Below are 20009 nucleotides of genomic sequence, written 5' to 3'. Positions count from 1 at the left end.
CTGCTCTACAGTTTTTTTAGATTCTATATTGTTTATTTCTGCTCTGATCTTTATTATTTCTCTTCTTCTGCTGGGTTTAGGCTGCCTTTGCTGTTTTGCTTCTATTTCCTTTAGGTGTGCTGTTAGATTTTGTATTTGGGATTTTTCTTGTTTCTTGAGATAGGCCTGGATTGCAATGTATTTTCCTCTCAGGACTGCCTTCGCTGCGTCCCAAAGCGTTTGGATTGTTGTATTTTCATTTTCGTTTGTTTCCATATATTTTTTGATTTCTTCTCTAATTGCCTGGTTGACCCACTCATTCGTTAGTAGGGTGTTCTTTAACCTCCACGCTTTTGGAGGTTTTCCAGACTTTTTCCTGTGGTTGATTTCAAGCTTCATAGCATTGTGGTCTGAAAGTATGCATGGTATAATTTCAATTCTTGTAAACTTATGAAGGGCTGTTTTGTGACCCAGTATATGATCTATCTTGGAGAATGTTCCATGTGCACTCGAGAAGAAAGTATATTCTGTTGCTTTGGGATGCAGAGTTCTAAATATATCTGTCAAGTCCATCTGATCCAATGTCTCATTCAGGGCCCTTGTTTCTTTATTGACTGTGTGTCTAGATGATCTATCCATTTCTGTAAGTGGGGTGTTAAAGTCCCCTGCAATTACCACATTCTTATCAATAAGGTTGCTTCTGTTTATGAGTAATTGTTTTATATACTTGGGGGCTCCGGTATTCGGCGCATAGACATTTATAATTGTTAGCTCTTCCTGATGGATAGACCCTGTAACTATTATATAATGTCCTTCTTCATCTCTTGTTACAGCCTTTAATTTAAAGTCTAGTTTGTCTGATATAAGTATGGCTACTCCAGCTTTCTTTAGGCTTCCAGTAGCATGGTAAATAGTTCTCCATCCCCTCACTCTGAATCTAAAGGTGTCCTCAGGTCTAAAATGAGTCTCTTGTAGACAGCAAATAGATGGGTCTTGTTTTTTTATCCATTCTGATACCCTATGTCTTTTGGTTGGCGCATTTAATCCGTTTACATTCAGTGTTATTATAGAAAGATACGGGTTTAGAGTCATTGTGATGTCTGCATGTTTTATGCTTGTAGTGATGTCTCTGGTACTTTGTCTCACAGGGTCCCCCTTAGGATCTCTTGTAGGGCTGGTTTAGTGGTGACAAATTCCTTCAGTTTTTGTTTGTTTGGGAAGACCTTTATCTCTCCTTCTATTCTAAATGACAGACTTGCTGAATAAAGGATTCTCGGCTGCATATTTTTGCTGTCTAACACCCTGAAAATCTCGTGCCAATTCTTTCTGGCCTGCCAAGTTTCAAAAGAGAGATCAGTCACGAGTCTTATAGGTCTCCCTTTATATGTGAGGGCACGTTTACCCCTTGCTGCTTTCAGAATTTTCTCTTTATCCTTGTATTTTGCCAGTTTCACTATGATATGTCGTGCAGAAGATCGATTCAAGTTACGTCTGAAGGGAGTTCTCTGTGCCTCTTGGATTTCAATGCCTTTTTCCTTCCCCAGTTCAGGGAAGTTCTCAGCTATTATTTCTTCAAGTACCCCTTCAGCACCTTTCCCTCTCTCTTCCTCCTCTGGGATACCAATTATGCGTATATTATTTCTTTTTAGTGTATCACTTAGTTCTCTAATTTTCCCCTCATACTCCTGGATTTTTTTATCTCTCTTTTTCTCAGCTTCCTCTTTTTCCATAACTTTATCTTCTAGTTCACCTATTCTCTCCTCTGCCTCTTCCATCCGAGCTGTGGTGGTTTGCATTTTGTTTTGCATTTCCTTTAAAGCGTTTTTCAGCTCCTCGTGACTGTTCCTTAGTCCCTTGATCTCTGTAGCAAGAGATTCTCTGCTGTCCTGTATACTGTTTTCCAGCCCAGCGATTAATTTTATGACTATTATTCTAAATTCACTTTCTGTTATATTATTTAAATCCTTTTTGATCAGCTCATTAGCTGTTGTTATTTCCTGGAGATTCTTCTGAGGGGAATTCTTCCGCTTGGTCATTTTGGATAGTCCCTGGTGTGGTGAGGACCTGCAGGGCACTTCCCCTGTGCTGTGGTGTATAACTGGAGTTCTATAAATTTATTTTTTAAAAATAGAGCCTAATTGTTTAGGGTATGGGATTCTAGAGTTGTTATACCTAATTTTTTTTTTAACGTTTATTTTATTTTTGAGAGAGAGCACGGGGGAAGGGCAGAGAGAGGGAGACAGAGGATCTGGAGTAGCCTTTGTGCTAACAGCAGAGAGCCTGATGGGACATCAAACTCACGAACTGTGAGATCACTACCTGAGCTGAAGTCAGATGCTTAACCAACTGAGCCACCCAGGTGTCTCGTTATACCTAATTTTTATCTACTATTACTATTTTTTTTAAGTGTTTATTTTGAGAGAGGGAGGGAGAGCACAAGTAGGGGAAGGGCAGAGAAAAAGGGAGAGAGAAAATCCCAAGCAGGCGCCCCACTGCCAGCACAGAGCCCGACTCGGGGCCTCATCCCACGAACCGTAAGATCATGACCTGAGCTGAAATCAAGAGTCAGACACCGAACCAACTGAGCCACCCAGGCACCCCTATCTTCTATTATTAATAAAACAAGTAGCCATTAAAAAGTTAACGGTATAAAACAAGTGTAGATTACTTTAGTCGTTATAAGAAATTAGCATATATTTTAGTATGTTTAAGTTAATATAACATGAACATAACAGAATCAGACAGTACTAAATTCTAATCCTTGTTTTGCTATTGACTTGCTGGGTGTTTGTCATCAAGTTAATTCCTTCTTTGAGCTTTAGTTTGCTCATCCATAAAAATTGGAGTTAAACTAGATCCTCTAAGTGTAGTAATTTAAAAATATTTTTTTAATCTCAATCTGCATTAAGGAATACATTTTAAACTGTGACCCAGTATATACTCCCCTCAGTATGTCTGTGTTTATGTATCAGCCTCTTCTATATGTGACATTATCTTTTGTATATATTTTTTAAATTAGGGTAAAATTTACATAATATAAAATTCACCATCTTAACCATTTTAAAAGATGTACAATTCAGTGATTTTTAGTACATTCACAGTGTGTGTGATCATCACCATGATCCAATACCAGAATATTCTTGGCACCCCCTAAAAGCACCTTCCTACCCATTTAGCAGTCAGTACTTTTTCCCTGCTTTCCAGCCCCTGGCAACCATAATGTACTTACTGTCTCTGTTGGGAATAAAATTGTACAATATGTGGCCTTTTGTGTCTAGTTTCTTTTGATTAGCTTAATGTTTCAGGCTTCATCCTTGTAACATGTATTAATACTTGATTCGTTTTTAACACTGCTACAAAGATTTGTGTACAAGGTTTTGTTTGAACACCTGCTTTCATTTCTCTTGGGTATATATCTAGGAGCAATCTAGGATTGCTGGGTCAAAGAGTAACTCTAACCTTTTGGGGAACACCCAGACTTTTCCATAGCAGCCACATCATTTTATATTTCCACCAGTGATGTTCGAAGGTTCCAATTTTTCCACATCCTCACCAGCACCCCTTATTTTCTGTGGTTTCTTTTTTTTTCCCCACTAGTAAGTGTGAAGCAATATCTAATTGTTTTGATTTGCATTTCCCAAATGATTTATGATGCTAAGCATCTTGTCTTGCGCTTATATCATCTGAAAAGAAATGTTTATTCAGGGCCTTTGCCCAGTTATTGGACTCTTTGTGTTTTTGTTGTTGAACCATAGCTTCTTTTTCTGGATACTGGATCTTTATCAGGTATGTGATTTGCAAATAATGCCTCCCACTCTTGGTTGTATTCTCATTTTCTGGATACCATCCTCTAATGTACAAAAGTTTCTAATTTTTAAAAATGTTTAAATGTTTATTTGTTTTTGAGAGAGAGAGAGAGAGAGAGAGAGAGACAGGAGGGACAGAGAGTGAGGGAGACACAGACTCTGAAGCAGGCTCCAGGCCTGAGTTGTCAGCAAAGAGCCCAACACGGGGCTCAAACTCAAGGACTGTGACATCATGACCTGAGCCGAAGTCAGATGCTTAACTGACTGAGCCACCCAGGTGCCCCTAAAAGTCTCTAATTTTTATGAAGTTTATTTTTTCTTTGGTCACTTGTGCTTTTGGTGTCATATCTAATAATTCATTGCCAAATCCAAGGCCATGAAGATTTACCCCTGTGTTTTCTTCTAAGAATTTCAGAGTTTTAATTTTTACATTTGAGTCTTTGATCCATGTGGAGTAAATTTTTGCATCTGGTGTAAGATAAAGGTCTGCCTTCGTATTTTAGGTATGGTTATCCAGTTGTCCCATCATTTTTTAAAAGATTTAATTTCTTTTTTCTTCTGTAAGAGCCATACTTTTTTGCTTGTTTTCATGCTTCATAATTTCTTGTTGAAAACTGGACATTTGAATATTATAATGTAGTAACTCTAGAAATTAGATTCTCCCCCTGGGGTTTGCTGTTGCTCCTTGTTGTAGCTGTTTGATGAATTTTCTGAACTGATTTTGTAAAGTCTGTGTAGTTTGCCATACGTAGCCACTGAAATCTCGGTTTCGTTAGCTTGGCAATTCACTAATGATTTTGGTAGAGATTTTCTTAATGGCTTGTGATTAAAAGAAAAACTCCTGGTCTTTGCAGATTTGCTCTGTGTGCGTGTTGGGTCTGTCTCTGCCTCTCAGCCAGGCCGTTTACAACTTTGCATTAGGCTTCACTTCTTGCTTGTGCACAGGTTTGAGCCTGTGCAGGTCAGCAAGAGGAGAGCTTAGGGCCTTCTCAGGGCTTTTCTGAGCATGTGCCCAGACACGGGCATGCAAGTGGCCTTCTAGAGTCCTAGGAATATGTCATCTTTTCGACGCCCCTTCTCTCCAAATTGTCTCATTCCCCAGCTTTCCTCACAAGCTTTTTGTTTTGTCTGGGGTTTGCTCCAATTGCCATCCCTTGCTCCAGACAGCAGAGGCTAATGCATTTGCCTTTAAATGTTGTAGACCAATGTCTCTGCCCTGGAAGCGTTCCCAGTTAGGCAAAGTAAAGTCCATCCCTTTAAGCTCATCCTTCAGGGAGCCACCAGACAGTTAAAAACCACCACAGTTCTTTGAGAATAAGGAGTAAGGTCCCTTCTGCTCACTCTGGTACCAGGAACCTATCCTGGGGATGTGGGCCATTGTCTTCAAAGCTATTGCTGCGGAAGAGACGGAGCCAGGGTAAGTTAAGACGCTACAGAACTCTGTAAGATTCGGGAGGGTTCGTTCCTCATTAAGCAGTTGCCTGGCTGCTATAAGCTTCTGATTAGTTTCGAGAGTTCTGACAAAGTTGGTTCTGTCAGTTTTTTTGTCGCATAATTCTCTGCTCTTGTAGAGGGACAGCCTTTTAGTATTCCCTGCTCTTCCATTTTTGCTGATGAGAAAAGTTTTTTTCTCTGTATTTTTTCATGTAAGCCACAGCTCATTAATGAGTTAGGATCTCCAGTTTAAAAACACTGGTCTGGGGCGCCTGGGTGGCGCAGTCGGTTGGGCGTCCGACTTCAGCCAGGTCACGATCTCGCGGTCCGTGAGTTCGAGCCCCGCGTCAGGCTCTGGGCTGATGGCTCAGAGTCTGGAGCCTGTTTCCGATTCTGTGTCTCCCTCTCTCTCTGCCCCTCCCCCGTTCATGCTCTGTCTCTCTGTGTCCCCAAAAAATAAATAAACGTTGAAAAAAAAAATTTTAAAAACACTGGTCTGATATCCTTGCTATGTTAAAAATATATGAACTAGGGGCGCCTGGGTGGCTTAGTCGGTTAAGCGTCTGACTTTAGGTGAGGTCATGATCTCGCAGTTTGTGGGTTCGAGCCCCGTGTTAGGCTCTGTGCTGACAGCTCCGAGCCTGGAGCCTGCTTCGGATTCTGTGTCTCCCTCTCTCTCTGCCTCTCCTATGCTCATGCTCTGTCTCTTTCTCTCTCTCTCTCAAAAAATAAGCATTAAAAAAAATTTTTTTTTAATATAAACTAAACAAGTAGAGGATTTCCATTCTAAGGCGTGTTGATTAACTATATTCATACTTTAACAAAGGAATCTGAAAATACAACCAAAGTGATTGGTTCTCCCAGCCTTCAGATACATTGGCAAAATTGTGGTCACTTCTCACCGTGTTACTAGGAAATCCAGACAAGTTTCTGAACAGGATCCCTATTAAAAATGTATTCACCTGTACAAAGTCCTTGGATTTCGGGATGTATTATGCAATTACGTCTTAGAATGATGTTTGACTATAGACCCTCTTGTTCCTCTGCTTCAGCTTTGGGACATCCGGAAGAAAGCAGCCATCCAGACATTTCAGAACACCTACCAGGTGTTAGCTGTGACCTTCAACGACACAAGTGATCAGATTATTTCTGGGGGAATAGACAATGATATCAAGGTATGTTTAATGTTTGTGTTACATTTCCCTTTCACCTCTCTTCACTCTCGGAGGTAATGTTTTCAAACTTCTGAGATTTTGGTAGCTTTCCACTTTATACCAACTACAAGGAGGATAGTAAGTTAAATCTTGTTTTCCTTCTGTCCTGTCTTCATTGACAGAAGTCAAAGGTTGCATTGCAGCTCATGTAAATGCCATCAGGGACCAGACAGTTAATGTGAATTGTGAAACCCCGTGTGTGGATTCTGTGAACATGAAGAATGCATCCCCTGCCTAAAGACATTTGCAAACTTTTTTTTTTTTCCCACTGTGATGGCCTGATGAGATAACACTGAAGCAATTTGTGATTCTCAGCTCCAATCTCTCAGCATATCTTTCTTTTTGAGACTATGGAAAGGAAGTTTTGGGGAGTCCACAGCTAAGAATGAGGGAAGTGATGATGTCATAGAGAGTGGCAGTAGTCCATACAGCAGTACAGTGTGGCTCTGGCTTTTGAGTAATTGACTTGGATTCTAATCCCAGTTCTATCATTTTCTAGTTTTTTATGACTCCAAGTTGTTTAACTTCTATAAGCCTCTCAACAGTAACAATAACGTCTACCTTCTAGGGTTGTTGTGGGGATTAAATGAACCTAATGCATTAGAGCACCTAGCAGTTTCTGGACACAGCAAATGCCAGTAGAAGGGAAGTGTTTTGGGGGGCTACCCAATTTGCGTCTGTCTTTATCTGTTGGCTTCCTTAAATATTTCAAAGATTTTGACCTTACTTTCTGTTGTACTGTTAGAGTGGTAACTGGTGAGTAAATATTCAGCTTCCTGTGTTGTCACCACCTAAAACTTGTGCTGTATTCCCATCCCTCCTTGCCTCCTTCGCTGTTACAGTGGATGACATGTGCTTGCTTTTGTCTAAAGGTAGTCCCTTCAGCAGAAGGATTTCATCTCCTTTTCCTGTCTGGGCCTTCATGCCATCAGTTTTCCCAGACGGTGTGTTTTCTTTCTTTTTTTTTTTTTAATGTTTATTTTTGAGAGAGAGAGAGAGAGAGAGAGAGAGAAAGAGACAGAGTGTGAACAGGGGAGGGGTAGAGAAAGAGGGAGGCACAGACTGTGAAGCAGGCTTCAGGCTCCAAGCTGTCAGCACAGAGACGGACGCGGGGCTCAAACCCACGAACCGCGAGATCATGACCTGAGCTGAAGTCAGATGTTTCACCGACTGAGCCACCCAGGCACCCCCGCTTTCATGACTTTAATTGTCATCTCTGTGCTGATGACTCCATATTCCTGGCCCAGATCTTCAGCTCCAGACCCCTGTATACGACCAGCCCCTCAGAAGTCCCCACTTGGATATCCCACAATACTTGAAAATTGACCACTTCCAAAATGTAACTTCCCATCCCTTTTCTATCTTATAACTTGTATGGAGAATATGGAATCCGGGCACAGGAACTTAATTAGATCATCTTAATAGCTAATGCAGTGTTTCCCAGAGAGAAGTTTGGGAGCCCATTAGCTTTAGAATCACTAGAGGGCATCTTCTATACCTGACAGTAGGTTTGTGTCATTAAGGTATTGTAATTTTCATACTTTTAAAATTATTATTGGGGTGCCTGGTTGACTCAGTCAGTAGAGCATGCGACTCTTGATCTCAGAGCCGTGGGTTCAAGCCCCCCCATGTTGAGCATATAGCTTACATCAAAAAAAGAAAAAATTCCCATCAAAAAAAGATACATTACTATTAAAGTTTACACATGGTGAAATTAACTTTGTACAATTCTATGAATGTTTATGCTTGCATAGATTTGTATAGCTACCACAAACAAGGTTCAGAACAATTTCTATCACCCCCAAAATTTATAGTGCACTCCTGTATCAAACCCTCTTTCCATTCCTAAGTCCTTGCAACCATTCTTTGTCATATAGTTTCTTTTCTAGAATATCATACAAATGGAATCATACAGTATGTAACCTTTTGAGACTGGCTTCTTTTACTTAAGGTCTGAGAATTTGATGCCCTCATCTACACTGAGGGGATAGACTAGTTTAAGAAGAATACTCTTGTGCCAGTAAGGCCTTCTCACCACATACAGTGTGACTTATTCCATACTCTTTTTCCTAGCCTATTCCTGGGTCTTCTATAAACAGATATTTTAAATGTATGCTATAGTCCTTAAGGGATACTTGGTTCCTTTTTTAGGATTTGAAGGTTTTCCATGTCCTCTCAGACACACACCATATGTTATTCCTTCTCTTAGGGTAGGTGGTTTCTACAGATAGCTAGTCAATCATACCGGTTTTATTCTGAAGGCTGAACTTATCTTATATAGAGAATGTGTAAATAAAGTCCCATAAGTACAGCAATTACATATATCACTAGCTTTTTTCTTTTCCTTATTTATTTTTTTACTTTATTTTATTTATTTACTTACTTTTTAATTTTTTTTTAATGTTTATTTTTGAGAAAATAGAGTGCAAGCGGGGGAGGGGCAGAGAGAGAGAGGGAGACACAGAATCCAAAGCAGGCTGCAGGCTCCGAGCTGTCAGCACAGAGCCCGACGCGGGGCTCGAACTCACGAACGGTGAGATCATGACCTGAGCTGAAGTCCACTGCTTAACCTGAGCTGAAGTCCACTGCTTAATAGGCGCCCCATATTTTAGAGAAAGAGAGTGTCAGTAAGGGAGAGGGTTAGAGGGAGAGAATCCTAAGCAGGCTCTATGCTCAACACGGAGCCCAACACGGGGCTCGATCCCACGACCCTGGGATCATGACCTGAGCCAAAATCAAGAGTTAGACACTTAAACCGACTGAGCCACCCTGGCGCCCCTCACTGGCTTTTTTCTAAAAGAATGTCCTTCATGTTTCTTTGAGAAGTCCCCTGATTCTGGTTTTGTATAATTTAATGAACTAGTTCCTGGTTATCATATGTGGGTTCCCCCCCCTTTTTTTTTTTGTAAAGTTTATTTATTTATTTTCTTGTAATCTCTACACCCAACAGGGGTCTTGAACTAACAACCCCAAGATCAAGAGTCACATACTGCTGCCACTGAGCCAGCCAGGTGCCCCAGTGCTACGTATTTTTTACATCGTAGCTTTCTAGTCTTTATCTTTTAAGCTAGTGTATAGACATTCAGATTTTTCTGCCAGTGCTTTGTTTTCAGGAAATTTTTTTTAGGTTTATTTATTTTGGAGAGAGAGAGGGAGGGAGGGAGGGAGGGAGGGAGGGAGGGAGGGAGAAACAAGTGAGGCAAGTGCAGAGAGAGAGAGGGAGACCCAGAATCCGAAGCAGGCTCCAGGCTCTGAGCTGCCAGCACAGAGCCCAACACTGGGCTCGAACCCACAAACAGATCATGACCTGTGCTGAAGTCGGATGCTCAACTGACTGAGCCACCCAGGCGCCCCAGGAAATTTTTTTATTAGAAAGTACACAGTATTCCAGAAGCTTAGAAAAGCTTTCTACCCTGTTATACTGTTTCCAGTATGAAAACTTGTAGTGTTGCTGCCCACCAATCAGATGCCCAAGCATTCACTGAACAATTGATTTGGGATTTGCGAAATGTCTTGCTTAAATTAGTGCTACTTTCTACAGCAAATCTGGATATGTGTTGGCTATGCACAACGTGTACATGCCTCAAGAAGGAAGGTCTGGAAATGGCACCCAAGTGCTATGAGGGATGGCTTTGCATTCTCTCCTAACAAGCTGAAGACTTCAACAGTGTCTTCCCTGAAGAGGAGGAACAGTAGCTTGAACAAAAGACGTCAGCCATTTCAAGCTTTCCTGATTATTGAGGCAGCAAACACCTGACACAAAAATGATTGTATATAAAGTGTGTTGGGTTGCACACATGAGTGAGTTATTGATGGGGAAAGTGGAGTTGTCTGCCTTCTGCATTGCTTTGACGTGCAGCACCAAACTCATTTCTAGATAAGGGAAGTGCCTTGCTTAAATAGGCAGCAAAAACATTTTTTTTCCCACTCAGAAAAACTACATGGCAGTATTAAATCAAATTTGGAGGAAATTCTGTGTAATACCAATGACCTTACCAAAATTGCTGTTCTTTTTTCCATATGACATTCCAGACCATTGCTATTGGCTTTATTTTTTTTCCACATAGTTGCAGTCTGTGTAAATATAAATGCTATTTTGTATCTTCTTTATTAGCTTAATAGCTTATTATTGGAACATTTTTCCATTTGGTCCTCAGAGTTATTTTTAGAGGTTGCTTAATAATAGCTACCAATTATTGAGGGTCTGCTGCATACCAGGCATCTGCTGAGCATTCTATTTGAGCCATAAGAGGTAAATGTTGTTATCCCCATCTTACAGACCAGAAACAGGCTCAGAGAGGGTTAGTGGCCCAATAAGACAGAACTCTTAGGACTGGGTCAGTCTGACCCTAAATCCTCCGTCTTTCCACTCTGCTGTACTGTCTCTAGCAAAGTCCCGTGGTGTTGCAATGTGTTCATGGGCTGTAACTTAATGAACCATTTATATTCCCTGTTTGATGTTAGGTTATTTTTAGCTGAACTGTTTCTTCTACGTTTCCTACCCAGGCAACAGTGAATCTGCAGTTCATTTTTCTTTTAATAAATATGCTTTTCTGTAGTGTGGGTGTGTGTGTCTGTGTGTGTGTGTGTGTGTGTGTGTGTGTTGTGTACCTATAACATTAAATGAAAATTTTTAAGCGCGTATATTTCTGTGTATTATCTTAAGATACATTTACATGTAATCATAATGCTCTTTTCAAATGACATGTTCACTTGTTTTTCTATAGTTTGTTTTTTTTTTAAGTTTATTTGTTTTGAGAGAGAGCGTGCATGTGCGTGCGTACGCATGATTGGGGGAGGTGGGGAGAGGGGGGTTCAGAGAGAATCCCAAGCAGGCTCCATTCTTTCAGCACAGAGCCTGATGCAGGTCTCATCCTCACGAACTGTGAGAGCATGCCCTGAACCAAAATCAAGGGTCAGATGCTTCAACTGAGCCACCTAGGTGCCCCTTCTATAGTTCTAATAGTTTAAATTGCTAAGAATCATAGTTGAAGCATTTTAAATGCTACTTAGTTTTTTAATTTCTAATACATTTTGTTATTATTTGAGAACAGTCTCTGTAAATTTTATTAATTTTTGTTAAACATAAGTTTTGACATTTATTAGCCTTCTGGTCAGACATAGCACTTTTGACTCCCTTTTTAGAAAGACAAGAGTTTTTTTCCTCTTTGACAGAAATCCTCTGTTTTGTGCTAAAGTTATACTTGGCCCACAGCCAGATTGAGAAGGGTTACCAGTTTCTCCAGGCCATTGAGTCTTTAGTAAAAACTCTGTTTCTTTGCTATTCTCAATTTGATTTCTGGGAGCAACTTTTTTGTTTTTATAGGTCTGGGACTTGCGCCAAAACAAGCTCACCTACACCATGAGAGGCCATGCAGATTCAGTGACGGGCCTGAGTTTAAGTTCTGAAGGCTCTTATCTCTTGTCCAATGCAATGGACAATACAGGTAACATTGAAAAGGAAAGCTCTCCAAGTGCCCAGTCACTGTGGACCCTAAAGAAAGTGGGCATTGGGTGGTAGAAATTGTGCTGGGATAAATGTGGATCCAAGGAAAGAGTCAAAAGTGGCTCGCAGGTTTCTACCAGGGCAGTTAGGAAAACACATTGTAACAGAAAAAGCTGTAAAAGATATGGTCAAGAAGCCAGGATTCTAGTCCCAGATCTGCCATCTAATCCCTGAGCAACTTGACACAAGCTTTTAAGACCCATTTCAGCGTCGGTGTGCTGCGGATGTAGGCAGCAGACTAGAAACTCTTGGTGATCATTAGTTTGTTGAGAAACGTGAGTCTGCAGATCCATCCAAAGCAGTTCGCAAGCATTTCAGAGAGCACCGAGCTTGGCTGGTCAGCAGAGCTGTGGGTAGAACTGTGCTCTTTCTGCCAGCGCGTCTGCCCTTCCCACTTCAGAGCACTGACTGGTGTGACAAGAGGTCCTCATTACGACATCGCAACATTCCGCATTCACACAAACACTCTCCTCTGCTTGTTTCTGAGTTGCTATGTGGGAGGATGGGTTTACTATAGCAAAAAGGAGGATGGAGTATATGCTCTGTGTTGGGAGAGCTTAGAGATGCCCCTCTGGTGTACAAGTTCATAGGCTTGTCAGGAACTGAAATGCTTTCACTGACATTTTGTAATACAAACAGAGCCTAGCATTCAGCGGGTTCTTGAATGAATGAGCACCCTTATTTTCTGACTATCCTCAACTCAGTAGCAAACTTTCATGCATACCTTCACCTTTCTGTGCCTGATTTCAAGGACTGTTTTGTTTTTCACACTCAATTAAAATGACATCATCACTTGAATTCCACTATAGTTATAACGTTTGTTAACAACTGTAGCCACTGCTTACCACGCATGTTTATATCCTGATCGTGATGTGTTTACCATTGACTAATTTTGTAGCAGTGTTCGCCCCATATAAGGAAAGATGAGATTCCCTGAATGGTTAGTAAAATAATAAGAATTTTTATTATGGCTGTATGATAAAATTACAAAATCCTTTTGTTTATTGCCTCCACTCTCTTAGAGCCCTGTCCCTTGTATCCTGAAAATACTCATGAAAAAGTAAAAGAACAGATGGTATTCTCATTTTACAGAGACAAAACACAAAACACAGAAACTCACTTTTTACCTGATATCACCCATACATATAACAGAGCTAGAATGAGAATCACAGCTCACTTTTTCTAATTCTTAGTATGGTACTCTCTGGATATATTTCCTTGTTCAAGTTCAGACTGTCAGGTGTCCCTGTGAGCAAAGTTAGAAAAGGTCAGTCCTGAGTTTGGTTTTTGTAGATGATTGTCACAGTAGTCCACGGTATTTAGAGTGTCATGTTTAAGGCTTTGTTAGATGTGACTTTTTGGGTTGGCAAGAGAAATCCTTTGCAAATGTTTGGTGAAATTAATGTCACACCCACCTACTTTCTGTTAGAGACCCCCAGCTATGTGTTTGGCATTTCCCCTTCCTGCCTCCTCAGCTTTCCTCTGTGCCCTTAGTCACTGTTCATGGAATTTGTATGCATTTCATTTCTGTTAGAAAAAAAGAGAGAGAGAGCCTTCCCATGTACCTTCTACCGTGTTGGCCCTCCTTCGTCCAGGAAACAGCATCTGTCATTGACATGATACTGACTTCGGGTGGGTTCTCAGGAGGCCTCCAGCTGATAACATGTTTTGCTCCCTTTGCAGTGCGGGTCTGGGATGTCCGGCCATTTGCTCCCAAAGAGAGGTGTGTGAAGATATTTCAAGGAAATGTGCACAACTTTGAAAAGGTGAGTCCTGCATGGCAAAAGAGTTTTACTGTCCGTTTGACTCAGAGATACATTTAAGGTGGTGCCAAGGCCAATATTTATATATATCAAATCATTGTGTTGTACACCTAAAACTAAAACAGTGTTATATGTCAGTTATATCTCAATTAAAAAAAAAAAAAGTGGTGCTAAGGATAGAGGGCAGTAACTCTACTAAGAAGGGGCTATATTCCAGTGAACACTGTTCTCCATCAAAACCGTTCTTGCCAGAAATAAAACTAATGGAAGCATAGGGAGGAAGGCAGTTACATAGATAGACGGTGGTGTGACCGCCTTCAAATTCAAGACTTCTGACTTCAACAAGATAGTCTTAACCTCCTTTTCATTCCTTGGAAACTTTGACCCTCTTGGGTCAGTGTTACATACGGGACTCAGGCTTCCTGTCTGTTACTCAGGTGGCTTCCCTCACCTTCCCAGTGACCCACTGTTAGAGCCCTGAGAATACATCCCTTTCCTCAGTAAGGACCATGGCCCAGATTTTGAGAGAAATTTTTCTTAAATCTCAAGTCCTAGGTCAGCTCTTGATAGCAGCTTTTTCTCCAGATACTTTGTTAATAATAAGACTAATGTTTTTCTTTTGAGAGTCTGTATGATTCAGTTTCACTTTATATTTAAAAATATATTTATTAATGTTTTATTTATTTTTGAGAGAGAGAGACAGAGAGGGAAAGAGGATCCAAAGCGGGCTCTGCACTGACAACAGAGAGCCCGATGTGGGGCTCAAACTCATGAACCATGAGATCATGACCTGAGCCAAAGTCGGACGCTTTAACTGACTGGGCCACCCAGGCGCCCATTCAGTTTCACTTTATAAATCAAATCTTGTTTTTTGTTGGATTTGGTTTTATTTTTATTTTCCTTCAAAATGAAATTATTAATGAGGATCGAGATCAGTGAGCACAGAAAACCTTCATTTGTAGGCAGAAGAACATTTTGTTGCCAGGTCCACTCTAATTTACTGTGAATGAAGCATTTTCTACAGTTGGTTTGAATGTTGTATGAAATAAAGTATGCTGTCTTAGGCCACACAATATAAGATGATTGCTGATCATTTTTCTGGGGAGACTAATTGAAACTCTACTTAAGAAATTTAAAGTCTTGGGGCGCCTGGGTGGCGCAGTCGGTTGAGCGTCCGACTTCAGCCGGGTCACGATCTTGCGGTCCGTGAGTTCGAGCCCCGCGTCGGGCTCTGGGCTGATGGCTCGGAGCCTGGAGCCTGTTTCCGATTCTGTGTCTCCCTCTCTCTCTGCCCCTCGCCCGTTCATGCTCTGTCTCTGTCTCAAAAATAAATAAATGTTAAAAAAAATTTTTTTTTTTTTAAATTTAAAGTCTTTTGGTGATTCTGTAGTCCAGTAAAGAGGGGTGTGGTGCATTAATCACTGTATTCGTTGAATTCCAATCTTTATAGAATCTCCTGAGATGTTCTTGGTCACCTGATGGAAGCAAGATAGCAGCTGGTTCAGCTGACAGGTAAGGATTACCGGGTGTGCGGTGAAGAATGATGGAGCTCTGCAGGTGCCTGCTTGTGTCTAATCCATTAAGTGCAGATGGCGAGCCAGCACGGACGTAGAGTTACAGCCGTGCTCAGCGATGAAGCCATATGCAGTAAGAAGGGCCTAAGGATCATGTCAGACAAACACAGCTTCTCTGCTCTCTATGGATACCTTTTTGACCTGGAAGGTAAACAGTTTTTTCAATTCTGTTGGATTCCTTTTGCCATCAAAGTGAAATTTAGACTCCTAATCTAGCCCCAGTTTCCCTTCTCAGATTCTTCCGCGGTGCTCCAGTTCGCTCAAATGCATGTTGTGTCCTCTCCTCCCTCACTATCGCCACAGTGCTTCACTCACACAGAACTCTCCCTGTTCTTACATCCCTCGTGCCTCCAGGCTTCTCCTAGCCCCTCTTCTCCATTTTCCAGATTTCTGTGTCTCTCTATGAATCACCTCTGTGTTATGTCTGTAAACTTCCCTGGTCCTCTCTCCCTTTCCTCTGGGGTATGACTAACTGCTCTTTACTCTGCACTGTAGTCACACCTTATACATCAAACCTTTCTCAGCATCCAGCATGTCTTACCATGAGATAAACAGAGTGGGGCACCCTCACCTAATTATTTGTTCCTAGAGGTCAGGAAATGAGTCTTAGTCGTCTCTGAACCCAGAGCAGTATTTGACCTGTTCTAAGCACTTAGTGAATCTTACATGAATGAATTCCTAGCTCAAGGATGGCAGTCAGATTTTACTCTGCATATCAGCTCAGCTGTTGGTAATGGCTGCCCATGTTGGGGGTGATTCAGAGCTGGGTGTGGGCTCAATAGGAAAAGTACCATGATTGCTAGATGAGGGTTGTGTCAACATGTGAGCTAGGTATTTTCCACCCCTGAATTCAGAGACCATGAGACTTTCTTAGCTGTCACTTTAAACTGGCTCAGCCATTCGGTGATGAATTAGAAAGAGAAGGGAGTGGGGCGCCTGGGTGGCGCAGTCGGTTAAGCGTCCGACTTCAGCCAGGTCACGATCTCGCGGTCCGTGAGTTCGAGCCCCGCGTCGGGCTCTGGGCTGATGGCTCAGAGCCTGGAGCCTGTTTCCGATTCTGTGTCTCGCTCTCTCTCTCTCTGCCCCTCCCCCGTTCATGCTCTGTCTCTCTCTGTTCCAAAAATAAATAAACGTTTTAAAAAAAAAAAAAAAAGAGAAGGGAGAGAATTCTTCTATCAGACCCTGCTGTTTAGTATATCTATGGTGACCCACACTTAGGACGGGGTCAGAGGCAGGGGTGTGGGTGCCCATGCCAGACTAATGGGCCACAGATGTGGAGTGGTGAAGAATGTTAAGGCCCTCTGATGGCCGACTCTGGCTTTAACTTCCACTGAGAGATGTCTTAACCCTTTTTAGCTTAACCCCATCTTTCTCTCCGTTGAGAGATTTTCCTACTACCGTACTAAAACAGGCACCATCTTACAAACATGAAGCCTTTTGTGGCATAGCTTGGACTCTTCAGCATGTTCCAGGGTTTTCTTCTCTATTTGGGGCCCTACCACAGCCATAGAAAAGCCTCATGTTGTTGGTCTGTCCTACACCTTGTTGCTTGTGGACAGTGCTGAACATACCTGAAGATTCCAGAGTCCACTTTTTTTCCCTAGCAAGTTTCATACTGAGATAAAAGGCCAAGTACTGGGGTGTTTTCTGGGGGTAAAAGGTCCAGGCCATCAGTGCCACATTGATGGTTTGTAACCCGTTGGTGTAGAGAGCTGCCTTGCAGAGGAAATCTAAGGGATTTTCAGTAGTCAGGTTACTAAAGAAGACCTTAAGAAACAGGTCCACAGCCTAAGGTATCTTGCATTCTAACAGAGTAAGAACGATTCGAAGTGTTTTTACATAATTCTCAACAGAGATCTCTTTTTTTTTTACATAGTTAAGCTTTTAAATGATATTTGCCTAAGCTTTTCTTCTGAGCAGTTTGTTTCTGACATCGGCCCTTTCTGACTTTCAGTGTCCTCTCTTCTTCTTTCCCTCCCCACTGTTCCTTTAAACCTTACATGCGGGAAGCGTGGCTCTGGTCTGGGCACAGCCCGTGTATCTACCTGCTGGGGTTGGCCAGATTTCACAGGCCACCTTGCCAATTAGCCCCAAGTCAACAAGCAACTCTGTTATATAAGGAACCTGGTTCCTGCCGAATGTTCCCGTGCCAAAGTAAGGAGAGGACAAGGAACCCCTCTAAATTTAGCACCTAATTGGCAGCCATGGAGAGTGAGGCCTTCAAGTAAACCCTTGGAGATCTGGGGTTCTGCTGGCTTTTATGTGCCTGGGAAATGTATCCTTCTCAGAAATTTGCTTTTTAGCTTGGCCTGGATTTGGCACATTTCCCCTCTCTACTCGCAAATCACCTACCGCCTCACATTCAAACTCGAAACCCTTCAACAGTTCCTATCCAGGACTGTAGGAAGACTGGTCAGTCTGTCTGCCATGAGTGAGTTAGTCAGCCTCCTGACTTCATGTTCTTCTGTTTTGATAATAAATGTCCTCATCATAACAACAGCTGTCATGTGTGTGCCAAACACTGTGCATATATTATCTCCTCTTTTCTCTCAACCAAGCTGTGAGATCAGTATAGTATCCATCATCACAAGTAAAGAAAGAGAAGCTCAGAGAAGTTAAATATTGTCTAAGCTTACTTAGTGATTAAACAGTTGCATGAGACTTGAGCCCAGGTCTTTTGGAGCCCAGAGCTCATACACTTTGTTACTCTGTCATATCTTCCTGGGCTGGGTTAATGAGGACGTTATTTGTGCACAGCAAGAACGAACACAGTAGGGAGAGCGGGATCATCGGAGCCAAGAAGTGTGGAGACAGATGGGCTTCCTGCTTCCCTTCCATCTTGCTTGGAACTTTTATTAAGTTCCTATGGAGCCTAGCACTTGAGAACTAAACAGAGTAAATAAGCTCGTGTTTAGTTGTATTTTAAACCACAAATGTGATGTTACATCAACACCAGGCATTTTATTTTATTTTATTTTATTTTATTTTATTTTATTTTATTTTATTTTATTTTATTTTATTTTATTATTTTTTTATGTTTGTCTTTTTTTTTAAACGTTTATTTATTTTTGAGAGAGAGAGACAGAGTGCAAGGGGGGGAGGGGCAGAGAGAGAGGAAGACACAGAATCTGAAGCAGTCTCCAGGCTCCGAGCTGTCAGCACAGAGCCCGATGCGGGGCTCGAACCCACAAACCGTGAGATCATGACCTGAGCTGAAGTCAGACACTTAACGGACTGAGCCACCCAGGCGCCCCTATGTTTGGTTACTTTTGAGAGATAGATAAGAGACAGAGCACGAGCAGGGGAGAGAGAGGGAGAGACAGAATCCGAAGCAGGCTCCAGGCTTTGAGCTGTCCCACAGAGCCCAACACGGGGCTCAAACCCATGGACCATGAGATCATGACCTGAGCTGAAGTTGAACACTCAACTGACTGAGCCACCCAGACACCCCAGCACTAGGCATTTTAATATCAAGTGCTGGTAACTGTACCTACCCTTTTAGATGTTGACTGAACAAAACAAATATGCAAGTAATGTTTATAACCTGCTTGAAAACCACCAGCCCTTTAAATTGACCCACAGATTATTTTTGCATGGGCATGTGAAGATAATGTCTCTTTATTTTACCCTTCAGCCCCAAAATAACCCAAGCAAGGTTGAAGGTCAAAAGAACTTCCGAGGGGCGAGAGGAATTAGAAGATGTTTGAGGGTGGTAAGAGAAAGGAGATTACTAGAATATATTAAGAGTTCTGATTGTAGGGGCACCTGGCTGACTCAGTCAGTGGAGCATGTGACTCTTAATCTCAGGGTTGCGAGTTGAAGCCCCATATTAGGCATGGAGCCTACTTTAAAAAAAAAAGTTCCAATTTTAGTTCTGCCTCTGATGAACTGTGTCACCTTGGAAGAGTCACTGTACCTTAGTTTTCTTATCTGTAAACTGAGTTTTGACCAGCTGGTCATGGAGTTCCCATGAATTCAGGGCAAGATTGGGTCAAGTCTGTATTTGGTGTGTGTTATACTGCAGAAATTTCCTGTCCCTTCTCTCAGCTCTGTGATTTGAACGCAGTCCTGGGAGGCTCACATGGGCCCGCACCCTAGGCTCCCAGCCTGCTGAGAATTGCGTTAGCTTTAAGACATCCTAGATGCCTATCAGATGCCCTTTGAAGATTTCTGTGTGGGGACCGTAGGAAAAACGGTCTTCCTCCATGCTCTTTCCTATTTCAAAAGCTTACGTTTGAAATACAAGGAATGCTTATAGTTGTAGCTGTTCCAGTTTCTCTATTCAGTTGCTCAAGGGTCCATCCGTTATTCAGAATCTGTATTTCTAGTCTGTAAACACCAGAACACAGTTCAGTAAATACGGGGTGGATGAATGAGTAAATTGTTGCTTCCATCTCTGTTAAAAAGCCGTGCCTCTACCCTACCCTCAGCTCTGGGAAGTTTTAACACTGCCCTTCATGATACCTTGCAGGTTTGTGTATGTGTGGGATACCACAAGCAGGAGGATTTTGTATAAGCTGCCTGGACACGCTGGCTCCATCAATGAAGTGGCTTTCCACCCCGATGAACCCATCAGTAAGTCTGTCCTGACTGTGGGGAAAGGGAAACTGGGGGAAATCGCCCTCAAGGGGCCCTGCAAATACAAAGGCAGAAGTGGATGTCTGTTTTATGTGAATTTCCTTGTTGTCTTTATGGCTGTCCATTGACAGCCTCACCAGTGTTTTAAGTGATGA

The 20009-nt window shown here is 41.9% G+C and overlaps 1 protein-coding gene across 1 annotated transcript in view; it reads left to right on the top strand.

The window, feature by feature from the left end:
- SNRNP40 (small nuclear ribonucleoprotein U5 subunit 40) overlaps positions 1-20009 on the top strand; it is a 39126-nt gene that overhangs the window by 17772 nt on the left and 1345 nt on the right. The window contains exons 5-9 of the mRNA XM_030324624.2: positions 6272-6394; positions 11760-11880; positions 13623-13705; positions 15153-15214; positions 19748-19851. Of these exons, the coding sequence (XP_030180484.1) occupies positions 6272-6394; positions 11760-11880; positions 13623-13705; positions 15153-15214; positions 19748-19851 (493 nt within the window). The remainder of the gene's footprint in view (positions 1-6271; positions 6395-11759; positions 11881-13622; positions 13706-15152; positions 15215-19747; positions 19852-20009) is intronic.

This window comes from Lynx canadensis, chromosome C1 (genome assembly GCF_007474595.2).
Source record: "Lynx canadensis isolate LIC74 chromosome C1, mLynCan4.pri.v2, whole genome shotgun sequence".
Lineage (NCBI taxonomy): Eukaryota > Metazoa > Chordata > Mammalia > Carnivora > Felidae > Lynx > Lynx canadensis.
This window is presented reverse-complemented; position numbering and strand designations above follow the sequence as displayed.